Source organism: Camelus dromedarius, chromosome 22 (assembly GCF_036321535.1).
Source record: "Camelus dromedarius isolate mCamDro1 chromosome 22, mCamDro1.pat, whole genome shotgun sequence".
NCBI classification, from domain to species: domain Eukaryota; kingdom Metazoa; phylum Chordata; class Mammalia; order Artiodactyla; family Camelidae; genus Camelus; species Camelus dromedarius.
Genome location: NC_087457.1, coordinates 17,691,957 through 17,714,543, shown reverse-complemented (window position 1 = coordinate 17,714,543; position 22,587 = coordinate 17,691,957). Strand labels below are relative to the sequence as shown.

Here is a 22,587-nt window from a genome sequence, read left to right as displayed (position 1 = left end):
CGTAATGGGACATTTTCACTGCAGCTAGGGGACCGCAAAGACACCTGCTTGTCCCTGAGGAACCATCTGTGGCTCCAGGTGAATTACGCAAAGGTATGAACGGGGCTTATTAGTCATCCTCCAGGAAAGCCTTCACATAAAAGCTGGGGATTAAGACCTCATGCTGAATGGGCAGCACCTACTGCAGGTGGGGCAGGCTTGAGCAACGATGACTTCAGAGTGAGCACTACTCACGAGGAGATAAAAGCCAGTCTCCCAGTTAGCAGGGCCCGCCTCCTGCTCCAGGTGCCATCTGTCGTCGAGTGAAGGGAGGCTCCCTCTAATCTGGGCAGCCTGCAACTGGCAGCTTCTTCAAACTAGAAAAGCAATCTTCCTCATTACCTTGTTTCTCTCTGAGTCTCTAAACCCGTGACAAATGTTTACTAACGTTATTAGGACAAACACATATAAAGGACAATTTCAGAAAACCTATTTTTGTGAGGCTGACAGAGGCTTCGTTTATCCAGATGCCTCTGCACTAGCTGCTCTGAAAACCAGAATTGGTCACTTCAGACCGCTTACCAAGGGATGTCCTATCAACCTGAAGAGAGAAAACAGTTTTCAGTGCTTTACACTGGAATTTGACACAACATTGTAAAAAGGCTATAACTCAATAAAAAAAAAAAGTTAAAAAAAAAAAAGAAAAGAAAAGAAAATAGTTTTTGGACTTCATTGTTCATTCTTCAAAGTCACCCTGCATTTGATTCCGGTTCTAAAAATTTTACAATAGCCTCTGACCAAAAGCATGAAAGATTTGAGTCATTTGGTATGACTGGATGAGATAGCCCAGGTCATAAAAAGAGAAGAGGCAGAACAGAATTCAGGAAACACCTACATTTAATGGGTGGTGACAGGGGGTAGAAGAAAGGTTAGAATGAGAGGCCGGGGAAGATGGAATGCAGGGGTTAGGAAGGAAAGCAGCTTACCGAGGCAATTCTTCCAGCTGAAAAAACCCATCACTGGTGATTCCCAGGCTGGCACCTGTGTAGGAAAATGCAACAGAGGTCACACAGGTGAAGCTTTCTCTTATAAAATAATCACAATGTTTCATGCATGAACCAAATACATTCCCTGCCATCAGGCTCCCTGTTTTGACAAATTTTGTTAAAGTCTCCACTTGGGAAGCTGCCAATGAAATCTTCCTTGAGTCACCACTTTTATTTCCTCTGGAAATAAGAGCAGTGATGATGAAATAACTATTAAATTTCTCTGAGGAACTAAGAGCATCTCAGGGCTCACGAACAGACTCCCTGCTGCCTCTACTTCACACTCCTACCCCTCAAATGCAGGCAGAACCCCCTGGCCCAGTCTGGGTTCTCTTCTCTCCGCTTTTTTTCCTTCAAAGGCTTCAACCAACTCTCCCTTCACTGGGGAAGACTTCTCAATATGTTGTTCCAGTTCTGACCTTCTCCCCAGGGTCCCATTCCATATTTATAACTGTCTTATAACTGTTCCACTATACAATTCTACTTTGCTTCAAACTCAGTGTTTTTAGAATTGAACCTTAAGTTTATCTCTCAAACTATATCTCTTACTCAAGTTCACCACTTGAGTTAAAAGAACTACCTTCCACCAATAATCCAAAGTCTTGAGCCGTCAATCTGTGATTCCTTCTCTCAACAACCCCCATCTCCTCGCTTATTAAAAATATTGCATTTCACCACATTCCACACACCATGATTAAGGACACATCCTGATTTCAGAGGTGAGTATTTTTTTTAAATGTGTCTTGGAATCAGTGAAATACAGTAGCTGATTCTTCATTCTGTGTCTCTTCTGTCTGTCCTCTACCCCTAGTGCCTGGCAAACAGCAGTGACTAAGGAACAGTCTGCAATTCTGAACTGAGTTTTTCCATCACATTTCAGATGCTAACACTGTAGCTCTGAACCTATCACCACATCCTGTACATTCTACTGCCACAACTTTCTAACTGGCCTTCCACCTCTGTAAGTCACTGTCAGATTCATTGTCTAAAATTGCCACTCAGATCTTGTCACTACCCTATTTATAAGCTAATAACAATTCCTTTTCACAAATGACTGAGATTCCTTAATTTGGCTTTCTATGTCTCCACAATTTGGCTCTAACCCCCTTCCAGTTTCAGCTCAATGTATTTGCTTCCAGATTTCACTGCTAGAAAAACTGGCTGAGCTGGGAGAATGTCTTTTAAAGCCCCACTTGTTAGCCACTGACTGTGTCTTCTGGTCTTTCTCTTCTCGAGCACATAACACTCGATGTGTAAGTCCTTTCCCTGGTCAGTCTTCTGGTTCACATACAGCTCACAGTAACCCGTCCCACCTTCAAGTGCCCCGACCCTCCCTGCCTGGTAATCACCTTGGAACATTTACCTTTCATTTTACTTCTTTGCATATGTTTTTATTATGTGTTTTAAATTAATAAACGTATATCTTAAAAAATGCAAAAAAGCACAACAGAGCACCTAGGGAAAGGCAGGTCTCTTCCCCACCCCAGACCTCTGCTCCCTCCTTGGAGTCAGCACTGCACTGAGTGCCACCTCTCCTCCCAGACAGAGTCTAGTCCATCTGTAGAGTCTCTCTGCCTTTTAAAAAAGACATAAATTACAGCATATTATATACATTGTTCCACACCTTGCTTTTTTTCCACTTTAATCTTGAAGATTGTTCCCTATCAGGATGTTTATATCTAACCTTACCAACTGAACTTTAAGTTACTTGAGAATGGTATCTTTGTATCTTTTTAGAGTATTGTTCTTTACCTTTTGGGGAGTCAGGAACCCCTTTTAAAAGCTGGTGGAATTTTATGGATCCTCTCTCCGAGGACAAAAGATATACATGCATACACGCTCAAAATTTTCTATATAAATTCAGGTTGGTTATGGGTCTTAAGAAGCCAATCCATGGAGAATATAAAAGCTGTATAAACTGTGATCACCATCCACAAAGACCTTATCATCTAGCTAGGGAAGAGAGACATGGGCGATGTTTCCTATGTGAGAATAAGGCAGTGTGTTCCGATTCATCTTTGTGTATACAATGCAAAGGCAGACGTGACCATCTCGGAGACTCCTCACTGCTTTAATTTTCTAAATCTTTATATGAGAGAAAAATATGCATATAAAGAAGGCTGAATCAGCTGATGGAGCCACATCTCTGCAAGATTCGTCTCCTTTAAACAGAATGGTAAGTGTCTCGCATGTCTTGTAAATCACGACCCACCTGACAAACTGAGGCTGGAAACAATCTCTACTTGCTGAGAAGCAAAGGATGAGGCTTTCGCTGATTCTTCTCCCTGTGTGGCCTGCAGGATGCCTGAGCCTGGAGCTGAATGAAATACCCTCCTTTGCCCTGTCACTAGGTGCCACTTAAGCCAATTACATTTAGGTTCTGCAGAGATCTTCTCTCACATGTCCAAGACAAAGAACTGGTACAATGCAGATCCCCTGGAGTGGCGGGTAAGGTTGCAAACAACGGTAAACTCTTTCTGACTCTTATGAACAAGCGTGTGCCTCTGGAAGACTCACCTGGGATCTGGCTCTCCTGAGGAAGTGAGGGCACACCGCCCGTGGCGATCAGGATGTGAGGAGCAGTGTATTTTTTCCCACTGACCTCTACTGTGGGCTGGGGATCGCATGTGAATGCTGCATGGCCACGGATGATTTCTATATGGGACTGGAGAAGGAAGCATGGGAACATTAGCCTGTTCTCCAGATTAAGAAACAAAACAAAACTTGCTGCAACTTCTCAGATCTTTTCATTCTACTGAGGATTTCAATTTATTTTTCGTTTGCTGAAGCTAAGACAACTCTAATGTTCGAGTTTCTGCAGAACTGCTGACCGTTAATTGCTACTTAGGTAAGCAGGTTGCCATTTGATGCTGGAAGTATACAGGAAGGAGAAATAAAGGGGCTGTCTTGGGCTACAACCCAGAGACCAAAAAATATAAGCAAGTCACTCCCACAAGGAAGAAGATTATGTCTTTGCCCCCAAGAGTTGAAGGAGAAAGTCTTCCTCACTTGGAAGGAAAACACACTGAAGAATGATGTGTCTGGAGGAAGGAAAGAAGTCCAAGAGAAATAAGAGGAAAGGTGCAGGGAACAGAAGCAAAAAGGAAATACTCTGGAGGAAAATGCAATGCTTCTGTTTTCTTAAACAAAATGGGAAGAAGAGCACAAAGTCACACGACTGTGAGGGTCTACGCTAGAGGTGCTGAGAACTCAGACTGTGCCTTGGTCTTACTGGCAGCCTCTGTGCACGGGCCTCAGTTTGGGGACAGCCAGCAAGCGTCTGCCAGCCAGGGTACACATACTGGCAAGGATGTGGGCAGCTCACAAGAGTCCTGTAAGCATGATCACAGAATGGAATGTTTTAACATTCTGGAATGCGCTTGGTTCTGAATTGAGCTATTTCCTCCTTTCTCACCACCCCTCCAGGCCTGTTCTGCAGGTGCCCTGCTTAATCAAGTTGAATCAGAATCGGTGCCAAAGTGACGAGGCTCTCCAAAAACCTTCCTTTGGGAGGTAATGATTTCCTACAGGGTGCAAGGCAAAAAGGGGAACGGGTCAAGTGGCAATAATACACGTACGTAATCATTCGGGGAAGGAACACATGAAATTCTTACTTTCATTCCCTAGGACATTTAACAGAAAGTTCCCTATTTCACATTTCTTTCCCATAAGTTCACAGTAAATTCTACTACACACCAAGATTTGTGAGTACTAAAAAAATACTGTTTCCTGAGTTATTTTCCTATGTATCTCTTTTGCAAAACAGTTTTAAGTGAGTTTTAACTGTTTTTCCATTAAAAAAACTGCTTTTAACTTAGGTGTTGTAGTATGGCAAATGGTATCTCACATTTGTGTCTAGCAGCCTTGAAATCTCTTGAACTCAGTGCACTGGGGTCCAGAGGCCCCCCAGACATCTTCTCCTCAAACTGGGAGTTAAGGTCAGAAAATATCACCGCCCCAAGAAATGAACCCAATGAATGGTAAGAATCAATATAAAAATATATGAGGTTAGCCACAGAAGTAAATCACCCTAAAACACGGTTTATAAACATGCTGCTAATGAGATTACAGTGGCCCAAATATCACCAAAAATCTGATCTCATAGAGCCTGAGCTACGTTGAAGTCTTAGAAACTGCAGAGTGAGACCACAAAGACAAACGAAGGGTGGTGGAAGTCACGCTGTCAAGCAAAAGGGGAGCTGGATGGAGCCCCATTTGTCAATGTCTCCCCACAGAGTCCAGTGGAAGAGGAATGACATCTAAGCACAAAGGTGGGAAAAGCCTCAGGATAGAAAAGGACAACATATGTTTGCTGAAGGCAAATACAGCTTGGCCCAATTTTCTTGCTCAGTTTTCATTCACAAAAACATCCTTCTGCACCATAACATGGTGTCCTGAGCAGATTTAGCCACCAAGTGTGAGGGTGCTCTGAAATGATGAGCAGTGGCAGGTTTTCTGCCAGATAATGGTCCTAATTTTAATCCATCGACTGGTACATTGTTGCCTAAATGAGGCTCTTATGTTTTGGTTTCTGGAACTAAGGAGGGTCAGACAGGTGCAGACAAGCACCAGCTGAGACCTGATTTACGACTTTGGCACATACCAGCTGCTCTCTGTGGAAATTGAAATGAGATTGGCCCAGTAGGTGAGACTTATGCTCTGACAGGTTCATGTTGAAATCATTAATCGCCAAAGACATAAGAGAAACACAAGAGATAAAGGTAAAGGCTTTGTTTCAGTCTGGCCAGGCTTGGTTCTCCAGCAGAGAACAGCTCCTTCTCCAAGTTCAAAACCCAGCATGCTCACCTTGGTTAGATTATTTTGATAGACGGTGTTCAGGCGGCTGACGTAGGCATCCCGCTTTTCCTTTATAACTCTGCAACGAAACCAGAGTCAGTACCGAGGAACAAGGGAATCTCCTCTTTCAGTTCTAACTAGGGCCTCTGTCCCTGCACACCACTGAGCAGAGAACCGCAGGCCGCCAATGAAAGCCCCAGGAGTGAACGTCTCTGAAGGCAGGCACCCCTTCCGGTGTATCTGTCTGCTTTCCCGTACGTATGGAGAGCACCCTAATTCTACTCCATGGGGAATGTTCAGTTGGCATCCATGGTACATAGATTTCTTCCTGAATAGAAGATGAGCAGAGCTGCTCTGGCACAGTGCCTGGTATGTGGTGGCCACTCATTATTTGCTAAATAAATAAATCAATTTGCTAAAACTTAAAAAAAATTTGATGGCTTCAAAAAGTTTACAGCAGCTCCTTAAGGGGGGCAAGGTATAACTCAGTGGTAGAGCATGTGTTTAGTATGCACGAGGTCCTGGGTTCACGTCGCAGTACCGCCACTAAAACAAACTAATTAATTAAACCTAATTACCTACTTCCCCAAAAAACGCACACAAAAAAGTTTTTTAAAAAAGTTAAATATAGGGAATTCAGAGCTACAAGCTCCTATGTGTAAGTAAATAAGCTACAAGGATACTCTGTATAGCACAGGGAATAGTGGCAACATTTTATAATAAATATACATGGTGTATAACCTTTCAAAACTGTGAATCATTGGGCTGTACATGTGAAACTTATATAACATTGTAAATCAATTACACCTCAATAAAAAATAAATAAAATGTATAAAAGCTTCAAAAAAAGTTAAACATAAATTACTGTATCACTCAGCAATTCCACCTCTAGGTACAGACCAAAAGAATTGAAAACTGGCATTTTAGACCATATTCATATCATTATTCACAAGACAAAAGATGGGAAAAAACTCAGGAGTCCATTTGAAGGATAAATGAATAAACAAAATGTGGTACATAAATATTAGGGAATATCATTCAGCCTTAAAAAGGAATGAAATTCTGACACATGCCACAGCATGGGTAAACTCTGAAAATGTTATGCTAAGTGAAGTAAGCCAGGCATCAAAGGACAGATACTGTACAAGGTCCCTAGAATAGGCAAATTCACAGAGACAGGAAGTAGAACAGAGATACCAGGGGCTGGGGGAGGGAAGACAAGGAGTTATTATTTAATGGGTACACTGTTTCTGTTTGGGGTGGTGGGAAAGTTCTGGAAATGGACAGCGCTGATGACTGCAGGACACTATGAATATACTTAATGCCACTGAATCAACAACTTAAAAGTGGCTAAAATGGATTTTTCATGCTGTGTGTGTGTATGTACATGTATATATATATTTTTAATTGCAGTATAGTTGATTTACAATGTTGTTAGTGTCTGTATACAGCATAGTGATTCAGTCTTACATATATATATTCTGTTCCATATTCTTTTTCATTATAGGTTACTACAAGATATTGAATAAAACAACTTTACTGAAGTATGATTGACGTACCAACAGCTGTACCTATTTAATAACACAACTTGGTAAGTTTAGAGATAAGTATCTACCCAAGAAATCATCACAGCAATCAATTCCATAAACATATCCATCACCTCCAAAAGTATATGTTATATATGTTTTACCATAACAGTACACCCCCAAAAAGTTTATGGGTCACTTAATAGTTAAAGAAAATGATTTACATTTATAAACAGTGTTCTCTCAGCAATAACACTTACCGCCAATCGAATTTACTCTCACAACTTTGAAAGCCATAATCAACATGGTCATGCATGAATTCAGAGTGGACAGCAGTGTTCCACATTACCTGTAAAAAAAAAAAAAAAAAAAAAGGGTACCCAAAAGAGTAGTGCATGAGTTCTAAGGAAAATGAGAAATTTTTTTTCTATAGAAAGGTAACTAGGAAGACGGAGAAGATGGCGGAGTAGAAGGACGCTCGCAGGTCACCCTCTCCCACAAATACACCAAGACCCACATCTACAGACCCACTCAGCCAACCAGAGCACCTGTGGAACTCCGACAGAACATCGCCCTCTTCAAAAGATAAAGACGCCAAAAATCTGGTAGGAGAAAAGGAAAAAAGAAAGAACAAAAGGCAAAGCAGCGCGGGACAGGTCCCGCCGGGAGGGAGCGGCAAAGGAGGACCGGTGCTCGCTCGCTGGGTCTCCCCTCTCCAACTGAGAGGCCAGCAGGACGGAGGGGGAGCCTCCGAGGCTCGGATCTGTACAGAGCAGCCCTTGACTAATAGAACTAAGTTAAACGGGCACAGAGCGTCCCCCCGACACCCAGCCTGAGACGCCGGCTGGCAGCCGCGGGCAGGGCCAGGCTGCACAAGCCGGGCGGAGGACGGAAGTGGCTGCACGGAAGCAGCCCCGGGGGAACGCAAGGGGCTGCGCGCCGTGGCTGTGGGTGCACAGGGCAGAACAACCTGGGCCCTCCATAAAACAGCAAAGTTGATGTGCTCTGGGAGAAGGGTGCACACCCCCATCTCTGAAAACCCGCGGAAAGTTTTCGGGAGAAGAGAGGCGGGGCTCAGGCACAGCCGCCATGTCCTCCGCGCTGAGCACCCAGGCGGGGGCGGGGGCGAAACCTGCATCCACACTGAAGGGCTTAACAGCCTCAAAGGCCAGACTGAGACTGGCCTGCATCCCGGGGCAGATAGGATCCTTCCATCCTGGTCCCTCAGAGAACTTGCTCCACAAAGACAAACAAGGAACTGGGTTTTGGCTCGGAGCAGGGACATAGCTGTCCCTCGGTCTTCCCCGAGCCCACCCGCGGGGCGCCGACCAGGGCGGGGCGCCGACCAGGGCGGGGCGCCGACCAGGGCGGGGCGCCGACCAGGGCGGGGCGCCGACCAGGGCGGGGCGCCGGAGCGCGCAGCCGCACAGAGCAGCGGAGCTAGCACCGCCCCCGCCCCCCCGCCCCCCCCCCCCCGCCTTTCGGGCAGGAACACAGCCCCTGACCGAGGTGCTGGGAGGGGGCACGACCCGCCCTCCTACCCGGCCAGTCTGCAACATCTGACTGCGGCATCCGGAGGGGCAGCGACCCGCCCGCCCACAGCAGAGAGCTGCACCTGACCCAGTGTTAGGAGGAGGCGCGATCGGCTTGCCGACAGGTGCTGGGAGCAGCACAGAAGAGGGCGCCAACGGAGGGCCTCTGAAAACAGCAAGCTGAGCTTCCAAAACAGGACTAAGACAGAAAGACTTCACATTAAAAGCACACAGACAACAGGAGAACACTGACAACCACCCCCCCTTTTTTTTTTTAAATCTGTTTTTACCTGTTCTATTTTCTATTACTCTCTTAATCTTTACTTCGTAATTCATTTCTATTTCTCTTGGGTTTTGATGTCCTGCTATCGATCAGACACAGGTTTCAAATACATCTATTCATCTCCCCCCCCCCTTTTTTTTGTAAAGGTTTCAAAAGGACTTCTCAACCCGATTAATACTCTGCTTCAACTCACTCTTCTATTATTCATTATACACTGTTTTCAAACCCTCTTTCTCCCTTCTTTTAAAATTCTTTCTCTCTCTTATTTTTTTTTTCTTTTTTTCCTAAGTTCTATTCCTAAATAGGCATCAGATAGATAAAATCCTTAAGGACCAAAATAAACAACTGATACTCCATAAACCACAGTGCCAAAGAGGTATGAGCAAGATGAAGAAGCAGAAAAACCTTTCCCAATTAAAAGAACAAGAGAAATCCCCTGAAAGAAAGATCAACAAAATAGACATCGATAGCCTACTAGATCAAGATTTCAAAAAAGGAGTGATCGAATTGCTGAAGGAATTAAAAGAGACAGTGTTTAGAGATATAAAATATGTCAAAAATGAAATTGAAGCTATAAAGAAGAGCCAAGTAGAATGGGTAAACTCATTGACAGAGATGAGGAATGATCTAATAGCTGTGCAAAGCCGACTAGATAATGCAGAGGAACGAATTAGTGATCTAGAAGACAGGGCAATAGAAAGCACCCATTCAGAAGAACTACAAGAGAAGCAAATAAAAAATGATGAAAATAGCATAAGGGACCTATGGGATAATATAAAGCGTCCCAATCTTCACATAATAGGGGTCCCAGAAGGAGAAGAAAGATCAAAGGGGATTGAAAAGGTTTTTGAAGAAATCATGACTGAAAACTTCCCAAACTTAAAGAAGGAATCAGATATCCAAGTACAGGAAGCTCAGAGGGTCCCAAACAGGAAGAACCCAAATAGACCCACACCAAGACATATCATAATCAAGATGGCCAGAGTCAAGGATAAAGAAATGATTCTAAAGGCAGCAAGAGAAAAGCAAAGAGTAAGTTACAAGGGAACCCCCATAAGGCTCTCAGCTGATTTCTCTACACAAACACTACAGGCCAGAAGGGAGTGGCAAGATATATTCAAAGCCCTGAATGAAAAAAAGATGCAGCCTAGGATCCTTTATCCAGCAAGGCTATCCTTTAGGATAGAAGGAGAAATAAAGAGTTTCACAGACAAAAAAAAGCTGCAGGAGTTTAGCAACACTAAACCCATGCTAAAAGAAATATTGAAAGGGCTATTCTAAATAGAAAAGCAGCAGGATGCTACAGAAATGAGAAACACACAACTGGAAAGGTGATAACTCATGAATTACAAATAAAGTAAACATGAAATTATAAAAGAAGACATACAAATCACTGAGAGTGGGAGAGGGAGGCAGGGAAATATAGAATATTTTTTTCTTTCTTTTTTAAATTTTTTTAACAGTAGGATGGGTTTGAGATCATGTTACTATCAGTTTAATAAAAACAGTTATAGTAATGGGTTGATAGATTTACAAAAAAGGGTAACCACAAGCCAAAAATTTACAAAGGAGTCACAAAAATTAAATAAAATCCATGATAATACAAAGGAAAATTACCAAACCACAAAAGGAAGAAGAAAGGAATAACTTTTGGTCAACTCATCTTCGACAAAGGAGGCAAGAATATACATTGGAATAAAGACAGTCTCTTCAGCAAATAGTGTTGGGAAAACCGGACAGCAGCATGTAAAACAATGAAGCTAGAACACTCCCTTACACCATATACAAAAATCAACTCAAAATGGATTAAAGACTTAAACATAAGACAAGATACAATAAACCTCCTAGAGGAAAACATAGGCAAAACATTATCTGACATACATTTAAAAAATTTTCTCCTAGAAGAAATAAAAGCAAGAATAAACAAATGGGACATAATGAAACTTACAAGCTTCTGCACAGCAAAGGAAACCAGAAATAAAACAAGAAGAAAACCTACGGAATGGGAGAAAATTTTTGCAAGTGAAACCGACAAAGGCTTGATCTCCAGAATATATAAGCAGCTCATACGACTCAATAAGAAAAAAATAAACAACCCAATCCAAAAATGGGCAGAAGACCTAAACAAGCAATTCTCCAAGGAAGACATACAAATGATCAAAAAGCACATGAAAAAATGCTCAATATCACTAATTATCAGAGAAATGCAAATCAAAACTACAATGAGGTATCACCTCACACCAGTCAGAATGGCCGTCATTCAAAAATCCACAAATGACAAATGCTGGAGAGGCTGTGGAGAAAGGGGAACCCTCCTACACTGCTGGTGGGAATGCAGTTTGGTGCAGCCACTATGGAAAACAGTGTGGAGATTCCTCAAAAGACTAGGCATAGACTTACCATATGACCCAGGAATCCCACTCCTGGGCTTGTATCCAGAAGGAAATCTACTTCAGGATGACACCTGCACCCCAATGTTCATAGCAGCACTATTTACAATAGCCAAAACATGGAAACAGCCTAAATGTCCATCAACAGGTGACTGGATAAAGAAGAGGTGGTATATTTATACAATGGAATACTACTCAGCCATAAAAACCGACAACATAATGCCATTTGCAGCAACATGGATGCTCCTGGAGAATGTCATTCTAAGTGAAGTAAGCCAGAAAGAGAAAGAAAAATACCACATGAGATTGCTCATATGTGGAATCTAAAAAACAAAAACAAAAACAAACAAACAAACAAAAACAAAGTGTAAATAAAGGACAGAAATAGACTCACAGAGAATACAGACTTGTGGTTACCAGGGGGGTGGAGGGTGGGAAGGGATAGACTGGGATTTCAAAATTGTAGAATAGACTACACTGTATAGCACAAGAAAATATACACAAAATGTTATGATAACTCACAGAGAAAAAAATGTGACAATGAGTGTGTATATGTCCATGAATAACTGAAAATTTGTGCTGAACACTGGAATTTGACACAACATTGTAAAATGATTATAAATCAATAAAAAATGTTAAAAAAAAAGAAAGGTAACTATATAATAGTAGATAAAAATATTAACCTAAACTTTAAATTAAAAACAAAACATTTTAAAAGAGAACGTTCCAAAATACAACCAGGTAGATTTTATAGTGAGGCTTCTGGAACACTAGGGGAAATTATTTCTACTCTTGAATTCCGTAGTTTATAAACTCTATAAAAGTAGGATATTATGTGCCCAACAGTTCTCTTAAAATTTATTATTATTACTTTTTTAATTTTTACTTTATTCAAATTTGATCATTTTCCTTTGCTGTTCCTTCATTTTTCTGTGTGGGTGGAGGTACTGGGGATTGAACCCAGGACCTCATACATGGTGAGCAGGCACTCTACCATTGAGCTATACCTGCCCCTCTTAAAATTTATTATTACTTACATTCATTTCAAGTTTCAAATTTCTTTAAGCCCTGCCTTTTGGGCTTAGTTCTAGGAAATGGAATTGTACATGTAACTTTACAGTAAGTAAAGTGATTTAGAAGAAGCTATTAGAAGAAGCTAAGGACTAGAAACTTTGAGACTGGATTCCCATTATGTATTCAGTAACAACAAACATGTCCTGGTAAGGACGTATGTAATTAGACACCTGGACAAAGGTTGGCTGCATCTCCTGTGAAATGCAGCCTACAATCTGTCAGGGCCTTTTATGCCAACTAGTCATCATGATAACTGAATTGAAATTGGCATCCAGAACTCCAGATGACAGACAAACCACCACTTCTCTTCGTCAGACGTGCCTGAGACTCCATTTTTGATAAGCCTCTGGTTCCTTCTCTGTACCTTTCCCTCTTTATGCCTAAACCTGAATAAATCGATGACTCTGCTGGATTTGTTCATTTTAATTGAGGTGATACTCTTATAACATAGAATTAACCACTTTATCTGCGAGATTCTTTATCTTTAATAATGTACATGAAAGAAGTATCAGTACCACAAATAAATTGTTATTTTAAGAAATGTCACTATACCTCATATACCACATATCATGAGGTACTGTATTTATTTACTTCAGCTCACACTGTGTGTGATATTATAGCATCAAACATTCTCTGGAGAGGGTGTCTCTGTATGCGGTGGTAGCAGGCCCATGCACCTGGTTCCTTCCTCCCCACCTCTGCTCTGCTCTACCTCGTGGAGGGGCAGTTACTCTAGGTTTCAGGTCTGCTCTACAAAACAAAAGGCAATTACCGACTGATCATCAAGAATGCAAAAGTAATAAAAAAGAAAAAAAAACACTGGCAAATATAATTATAATATCAATAAATAGGACACATAGAATGACAAAAACAAAGAGTGCAAAAGTACTTTGAAATCAGTAGAACCCTAAAAAAATGTAAAATAAATGTCTAGCACATGTGATCAAAAAAGAAGAAATAAGTGAAAAATGATAATAGGAACAAAATATTACAAATTCAGGGTACTAAGCAGTATTCGCCCCAGATGGTAGTTTAAAAGAATTAGGTCACACCAATCAATACCATATTTACTCCCATGATTGGTTTAAACTACATGAAACTACCTTATAACTAATTCATATATTTCTTGTATTTCTTGTATCCAAGTAGAACAGATTCCAAAATCCAGAACTAAAAGGAAAGAAAAAAACTGAAGAAAAATGTTCCACAGGAAAAAAGAAATTTTCCTAAGACAAAAACAAAAAACAAAAACAATCAGAAAACAAAAACCTTTTTGGAATTAAACTCAGGTGTATGTCACTGATGATATGATATTAGGATATCTGCTTATGTGAGACCAAAAAGCTGCCAATTTAAAATGTAACCTCAGTATCAAGAGGTTGTAAACTTGGGATTATAACGTGTTTTGAAAGTACATTCAAATGAGGAAAGAAATTTGCAGCTGAAAGAAGCAGCTTCGGAAATAAGAGATACCATTTTTTTCATCTTTGTCCAAAGTAAAAGATGAGTTCATTCAATGTGACCTGCACCACAGATATTAGCACCAAAAATCACAGATAAAGAGAATCCATGAAGCTACAGAGTTGAACAGAAATACTTAAGAAGATTCCATTCAATAATCTGGATTGCCAGCTATTAAGAAAAAACTATCCTTGTGCAGATGACCAGTCCTAATTATTAAGACCCAGATAAAACCTCACTCATTCTAATAAATTAGTGTATTGCTTTATAACACAATTCTTTGTGATGTCAGGTAATCAATTCACTAGTCTTTCTGATCAATCCTGAGTGAACCAATATAAAGTTGAATTCCTGGAACAGCAAAGATGGGGACATGGCAACTCTATCAACAAACTGCTACTACAAAGGTATCCACATACTGTCTGTCCTCAGAATGTCATTCAAGCAACTTGAGAAATTCAATCTTAAGAGCGGACATGAGAGACCCAAAGTCACATGATACACGAGTTTAACATGGATAATTTATAGGGAAATAGATGTCTGTTTCAAAACAACTACCACCATCAAAATAAAACAAAAAAACCGACGACAATCTTGATACATTTTTCCAGGAGAAAAGCTGTTCTAGTCTCCCCGGGAAAAACTGATTCTGAGACACACTGGAGCAGGTAAAAGACCAGATGGCTTGAGCAAACTTCCCACCCTGTGCAAAGGCCCCTGGGATGCCAGGTAGTTAACCAGACCCAAGGAGGAGCATCCAACCGTCCGCCACCATCACCCGCTTAGTCTTGGTCACATCAGCACTTGGGCTGCGAGTTGGGTCTAAACTTTTTTATTTCCTCGACTTCCCTGTTGAGAAAAAGCTACACTGTGCAGATGGATAGTGCTTTTCTTCTATGCCATGACTAAAGATATTTTGTTGGTCTTTGTTCCAGACCATCAGATGTTTGAGACCAGACACTGTATTCCACTCCTGGTTATTCCCCACTGTGCCTCCAAAGGAACTTAGCCACTATGAGAATTTAACCATAAGGCAAATGGCCAGGATGAATTTCTTTTGTACACATGGTGCAATTAATATCCAGTAGCTAATATTTCTGTGGTTCTCTCTCCTGCAGTCCCTCCCTCCCCTTATTCCTAGCTGAAAATACCCCTCACTTGTCCCGTTTCCCCTGCAGGGGTAGCTGATTTCTGGCCAGGAGAACCTAAAGCAATCTGCAAGGACAGTGCTCAGTGAGGACACCCTGCCTGGAGCTCCAGGAGCCATCCTGTGGCCATGAGGGGGCGGGGGTTACTGTTGATCACACATCTAGGACATAGAAAGGAAAGATGGAGAGAAGCCAGATTCTTTCAGATGTCCTGAAGTGTTAAGCCAATCTCAGAAGCCGCCTATCTCCAGGCATCTTTTTTTTTCCCCTCCAGGCTTCTTAATAAATGATATTTAAAAACACAAATAAAAATTATCCCATTGTTTAAGCCATTTTTAGTAGGTTTCTCAGTAATTTTTTGCAGAAACAATTTTAACTGGTACATTTGAAAACATCTTTATTCTGATCATGATTTACCAAATACATCCAAGGACTGTAGAAGGAAGGAGAAATTAAAATTTTACCTTTTTAGGTACACATCCGACATTCACCTAGGAAAAAAAATAAAAAGGACATATTTAAATAATATAAACTCAAAGCATTAAACAAAACTGCTAGAAGTCAATCCCAAGCATCAACCTAGGAGACTTCCTTGAGTTCTAAGTCACAATCTACAGCGATTTCCTTTTTTCCATTATAGAGTTGTTAAAGATATAAACATTTTTCTCATGTGATGAGGCAGAGAATTTTACTCATCATCATTTTCTCAAGAAAAGCATCTGGGTTGGGGTAAGGAGAAAGAGAGAAAACAATTCCATTTCTGGGGGAAGGGGAAATGGACTGCAGGGGTGGGATAGGTCAGGAGGTAGCTAAAATCTGAGCTTGCACAGGGCCCAGAAGGACAAAGCAGAAGAGAAATAGGAGCACACGGGTGAGAAGATCCACCACCTGAACCAGCTGAACAAAGGCAGCTGAACCATCTGAGCAGATGTCCTGGAGGATTTCTGGGAAACCGAATGTGGTGTATGCTGGGTAAAACACCCAGAATGTCCCATTTGAGAAAATCTCTAGTGGAAAACTACATTATTGTTCAAGGTCAGAGTATGATGATCAAGCAGTAAGGTTCATCCATGCTATATATACATTTATATACATAGTATGTCCATGTATATACTTATAAGTATATATACTCATATGTGTGTGTGAATATATATATATATCCATGCTTATATACTTGTTAATAGACCACAAATTTGACTCAGACTTCGAGCAGCCCATACACAAAGGAAAACACAAACAGTTGTAAGATTTCATGTAGAAACTAACCAATTGTTCATCCCCTTAGACTAGAGATTCCTCCCAACAGCCCTTGTGAACAAACTGTGATGTACATGTTCACACATACATTTTTTGCTTACATCTGCTTATTTCCTTCTGATCACACAATCTAAAATTTCTAACTTGAAAACTTGAAGGGCCAAGACAGTAATATTGCACTATAGTTATGTAACATGTTAAACACCACTACATAAGCAATCATACGACAATCATAAATGTAACATGGTGTACACCTTAAACGTGCACAATGTTACATGTCAAACTTATTCAATTTAAAAACATTTTTTTGAAGAGGAAGACATTAAAACTGCCTTCAGGGTGAAGAAATTTGAACTTGACTTAAAGGGTATCGTCTCAGTGTACCCTAGCAGAGGAACTGGTTGCAGAATGAAAACTAGATTGATCTCATTCTTTTGAAAGGCAAATTATAGACTCCTTAGCTCTAGAGACCTGCCATGTAATTAATGTCTACCTCAGACACCCTTTAACCTTATAAATACTGACTGGGAGGTATTAATGACGTGCCTTGGCCACTATAATGAAGTTACGATACTTAAATAAACAAATTCTCGACTATATAGCCCTAAAAAAAAAAATCAGTGCATTCACTCATGCTTATGGGCACAGAGTAAAGACTGAGTATTTAGATACTGGTGAATACTTACAAAAAGCACAAAAGTATAAGACAGATGGTAAGAAACTTATGATGTTGATCAACCATTAGTAAAGAAACTTGAGAAAACCTACATACATTTAGATCTCATAGAAATGACTATGACTTAAGATTACTCCTAGGCATTTAGTCTAAAGTAGTAAGCAAAGATACAGAAAGCTAAATGCACAAAGATATTGTTAAATCCAAATACACCTTTCCCTACTGTTGGCTATCATATAGAAAAATAATTATGCAATAAAACTGAAAAAAAGCAAGATTCAATAGAAATAACATTTTAAAAAATTAAAAGAAATCTAAATAATGAAATATTTTAAATCTATTGGTAAACATATAAAAGATTGACAATCTTTTAAAATATAAATAATAAAATATAAAAGATTGACCAATGTTAGCACATAACATTTGGAATACACCATTAGAATTTAGCAATTCTAAGTTTAGTAACTATTTCTGTGTAATAAAAAGTCACATATTATGCTCAAGAGCACAAAGATACCTGTATAAGGATGTTCCCTGCAGCACTGTCACAGTAAATCACTAGAAACAAGTTAACTATCCATCAGTAGAAAGTATTACTATATGGAAATTATTGTACATTGAGCCTGTGGAATAGTCTGCAGCCATTTAAAAGGATACAGTAGATACTAGATACTGTTACAGAAAGAGTTCTAAGATGGAATATTAAGTGACAAAAAGGAAGCTGAGGAACAATTTGTTCTGCACATCCCAATCTGTATTTATATATTTGCAAATGTACATATGCATTTAAACAGTTTGAGCAAATATTCCATTTTATTAACAGCAGTCATCTCTGGGGAGGGAGAAAACTTTCATAGTTTACTCTATATACTTCTTATAATGTCTTTCATTACTTGTGTAATTCATTTAGACAAAGAAATAAACCCAAATGATATTATCTGGGTAGTAGAATTTAGATGGGTGATTCTTTGATCTTGCTTGTCTATTTTCAATATTTTCTAGAATATAACTATTTTTCTTTTATATGGAAAAAAATGCCTTCTAGGCATAATTTATATCAGATGCTTATAAGCTCTGCTGATCATGACCATAAGGAACTAGGCTGGTTCTCTGGGTGCCCAAAGAACACAGGTCTGGTGCCAAGTACATAACCCACTTTGGCTTATTTTTTAGAAGTGTCTGCCTTTTTGGCTTCTAAAACTTCTAAACTTGTAACCATCATGCACTCAGAAGTCCTGATTAAGCACTCACTCACTTGTACCAGGCATCATGCAAAGCAAAGCACTAAGTGGACACAGTCCCTGCTCTCATGGGGCCTACAGTCTGAACCAGAGACAGGCTCTCAGCCTATCCAAGGTGCTGACTCAAGAGACAGCAGCAAAATCACTACATTCCCTAAAACTGTGGAGTCTTGGGCCAGAAATCAGAAGACGGTGGCAGAAAATGGAGAGTTCTGGGGGCCAGAAAATATGTATTGCAGCACAGGACACTCTCGGCCCTGGGTCTACAGTTGAATGGAAGCCCATAACTTTGAAATCCAACTCCTCCTATTTTGGCAGCTCCTAGGGACAGGCCTGCAGGGGTTTCTGCTGGTTTTAGAAACCTCTAACACTTTGGCACAAAACAACTGATTGTCATGTGCCTCTCTGACTTGGAAGGGAAGAAAAGAACAATTCGGTCCCTACTAAGCTGGGGAAGCCGGGGTGCAGAGCTCCATACAGCTGTGCCCAGCCCTCGTTCCCGCTCTCTAGCTCAGGTTGTGTGAGGTTGTCTGAGAGATGGCACAGGCGTAGTCAGACAGACAGGAGTTTGAATCCCAATCTTCCCACTTCCTGGCTGTTGATGGGTAAGTTTCTAAACCCCTTTGAGCTCAGTTTCCCATTCCATAGAATGGGAATGATAACACTTACATTACAGAGGTTTTGAGAAGATGAGAGATAATGTACGTAAAACACCTATTTTCTAATTCATGGTAAATCTGAGGACGTCACTGACCCCTCAGAATTATTTCTGCAGTCTGCTGGCTCTCCATGTGCACAAAAAGCATATGGAAAAGAGAGGGGATAAAATCCCCCAGTGGCTGGCTCCCTTTCAGAAATGGATCGACTGATGGCAAAGAAAGCTTGCCTCCCAGGCTGGGGCACCATGGTCATGGGTAGTCAGGGCCCTGACCTCCCAGGGGTGCATGCAGCTGATAAGCCTTGCAGCATACCACACTTTCCATCTGGCAAATTCCCTTGCAGAGCCTGCATTCTCTAGGGAGCATTCACCAACTATACGCCGTAACAACACAGACACCCGATGCCAGAGAGATTCCTGTAGTTCTGCCTCCCTTTGCAAACTGCCAGTTCATCTCTGAGAACTCCCTCGTTCAATCTGGTGTTCAGAATCCTTCTGTCTGGTCGGCCTGCCAGCACTGACTCACAGGGAGGACAGGGGCCCCTCCAAACAGGGACAGAACATGTGAGGAGTCTGGTGACACTTGGGGTGAAATTCAGGGGCTTCACCATTTACCGAGGGCTGGCCCTCTTACCTTCGATTGTGCCCAGACAAGTAAAATCTTCACATTGCCAGTGCTGGTGGTAAAAGAGGAGCTGGTTAATTTACAACCTCACCTGTCAAGAATGTTACCTGTGCTTAAGTAATGAACTTCCTTCCCCCTTTCTGCCCCCATCACAGAGTTGCCTATGGTTTCCTCCATCCATCTTCCTTCTTTGCAGCCTAAAATCTAGTTCAGGACTGGTATGAGGAAGGAGCACTTAGAAAATGACCAATCATCATTCACTAAGCAAAACACTATTGGCTCATCAATTCATTCTTACAGCAACTATGGAGGCACAAGACACTGCTCTAGGGACTTGGGACAGACTGGTAACCAGAACAAAGAGCTGCCTCCGTTCATCAGCTTTACACCAACAGTTACTAAGTAAGATGCTGTCTGGACACCACTTGCCCAGGTCCCTTCACAATTCTGACACCAATTCCTTTTTTTTTTCTTTTTTTCTTTTATGAGTTCTCAATTATGTTAATATTATTTTTGAAGTATAGCTGATTCACAATGTTTTGTTAGCTTCTGGTGCACAGCACAGCGATTCAGTCACACACACATAAACACATATTCTTTTTCATGATACGTTATTACAAGATATTGAATAGTTTCCTATGCTATACAGTAGGACCTTGTTATCTCTTTTATATATAGCAGTGTGTAACTGCTAATACCAAACTCCTAATTTATCCCCTGCCCTTCCTCTTAGGTAACTGTAAGTTTTTATAGTCTGTTTTGTAAATAAGTTCATTTGTCTCTTTTTTTTTTAGATTCCACATATAAGTGATGTCATGTGTTAATTTGTCTTCTCTGTCTGACACCAGTTCTGATGTGTGTTTTATTTTTCCACACAATCAAGCAGTTAACTCAGTTCTGACACTATCTACCTGGAGACAGCATCAGATCCCACAGATGGAGGCCTCCATCCTACAAGACTGTCCTATTCCCTACTTCAGTCACCAGTGCAAGTCCAGGTGGTCAGCTGTGTTTCCAACGGACCAGTTACAGATCCAAGGTTCCAACAACCGCCTTCCCTTTTCTCAGGTTTGATTAGTTTGATTAATTTGCTAGAGTGGCTCACAGAACTCAGAGAAACATGTGATGAAACATTTCCTTTACTAGATTCCCAGTTTATTATAAAAAGACATAACGTAACTCAGGAACAGCCAGATGGAAGAGGTGCACAGGGCAAGGTACGTGGGAAGGGGTGCGGAGCTTCTATGCCCTCTCTGGCCGCACCGCTCTCCCCAAACCTCCCCGTGTTCACCAACCCAGAAGCTCTCTGAACCCTGTCCTTTTGGTTTCTATGACAGCTTCGTTACATAAGCATGACTGATTAACTCACTAGCCACTGGTGATATTCAACCTCCAGCCCCTTGTCCTCCCCTTCCCAAGGTTGGGGGTGGGGGTTAGGAATGAAGTTTCAACCCTCTAATCAAAATGTTGGTTCCTTGGCCAATCAGCCCCCATTCTTAAGTGCTTCCCCAAAAGCACCTCATTAACAATAAACTCAGGTGTAGTTGAAAGTTATTTATGAATATCAAGACACTTTTATCACTCATCACTTAGGAAATTCCAAGGGTTTCAGGAGTTCTGTGCGAAGAATGAGGACAAAGACCAGATATATATTTCATATGATAAATCCCACGATCACACCCTGGCACATATAAACAGATAATATTCATGTCTTTACCTCAAATTTCAGATAAAGGCTAATTCTAGGAGGCCTCTAGCTTTATAAAGAAAGAAAAAAAAGTATTTCTGCATAAAACAGAATCTTAGGGAAGAAAATAAACTGATACAAAAGGTATTAACAATGGTTGGAACTAAAATTGTTTTGGCTCAATACACAGCTCAGCAGAACCTTAAATTAGAGTGAAATCTCTCAGTCCCAGGGATGAAACTTAAAAGATTTGTTACTCTGGAGAATTCAGGGGGACCCAGACACAGCCATGTGAGACAAATTCTTCTAGCGTGTCAGTTCTCTCCACCACATGACACCCACTGAGTGATATCTGGCCCCATATCTCTTGCTCCCCCCGCCAAAAGAAAAAGGATCTGGGCTCCTACGTCCTACTTAATATCTCATGTGGCAACACCCAGTGAATAAATGGCTATTAATTATGACTGTTTGAAATCCACTTACAAATGTGGGAGGTCATTAGTATTTTCATAAAATTCTTCAATTCCACTCTATCAGAAAAGTTCTCTGTTGCTACTTGTTCAAGGTACCTCTCACAAAGAGACAGCAACTCTGAGGGATTAAGAGGCAGCCTTTCTTATTTTTGGCCCTGCGGATTTAATGGGCTCTGAGGCAGATGACAGAGCAATATTGTTACTACGACTAATGCAAAAGATTAAACAACAGTAAAGGAAATCAAAAGGCAAATCTCAACAGTAGGATTTGCCTACTTCAGCTAACTCCACCCTTTCCAAGCACTCCTTTCTTTGGCACTTATGAACCTAGGTGTGCCACATTTTATGAAACTCTCAACCCACAAAACAAATTAGGATAATTTTCTGATTTTGAGGGATCCTTGTCAATACTGAAGGAACTAAAGTTGGGTTCCTTAAACTGCTATCTCCTTTTAGTAAATGTCCATGTAAAACTGCATGTTCAATCTTGGAACATCATACTAAAATAAGTGAAATAAGCCAATCACAGAAAGACAAATATTGCACGATTCTACTTAGACGAGGTATCTAAAACAGTCAAATGCATAGAATCAAAGAGCGGAATGAACGGTGGTTGCCAGGGATGGGGGTGGGGAGAATGGATGGGGAGTTACTAATCAACTGGCCCCAAATTTCAGGTAAGAAGGATGAGTAAGCTCTAGAGATCTGCTGTACAACATTGTACCACAGTCAAC

The 22,587-nt window shown here is 40.9% G+C and overlaps 1 protein-coding gene and 1 non-coding gene across 5 annotated transcripts in view; both read right to left on the bottom strand.

Moving 5' to 3' along the window:
* The window catches only part of GSR (glutathione-disulfide reductase), a 52,774-nt gene that overhangs the window by 13,935 nt on the left and 16,252 nt on the right, over positions 1–22,587 (bottom strand). For 3 of the 4 annotated variants that reach the window (XM_010987984.3, XM_031440170.2, XM_031440169.2), the window contains exons 2-6: positions 15,701–15,727; positions 7,609–7,697; positions 5,832–5,901; positions 3,543–3,690; positions 966–1,020 (exon numbers count right to left, since the gene is read on the bottom strand). In XM_010987984.3, coding sequence (XP_010986286.3) covers positions 966–1,020; positions 3,543–3,690; positions 5,832–5,901; positions 7,609–7,697; positions 15,701–15,727 — 389 coding nt within the window. Of the gene's footprint in view, positions 1–965; positions 1,021–3,542; positions 3,691–5,831; positions 5,902–7,608; positions 7,698–8,480; positions 8,665–15,700; positions 15,728–22,587 lie in introns of those variants that run through there. The other variant, XM_064477486.1, reaches the window with a different exon arrangement.
* On the bottom strand, positions 12,493–12,565 carry TRNAG-ACC (transfer RNA glycine (anticodon ACC)). The gene has a single exon. It is a non-coding gene; the product is annotated as a tRNA-Gly (tRNA).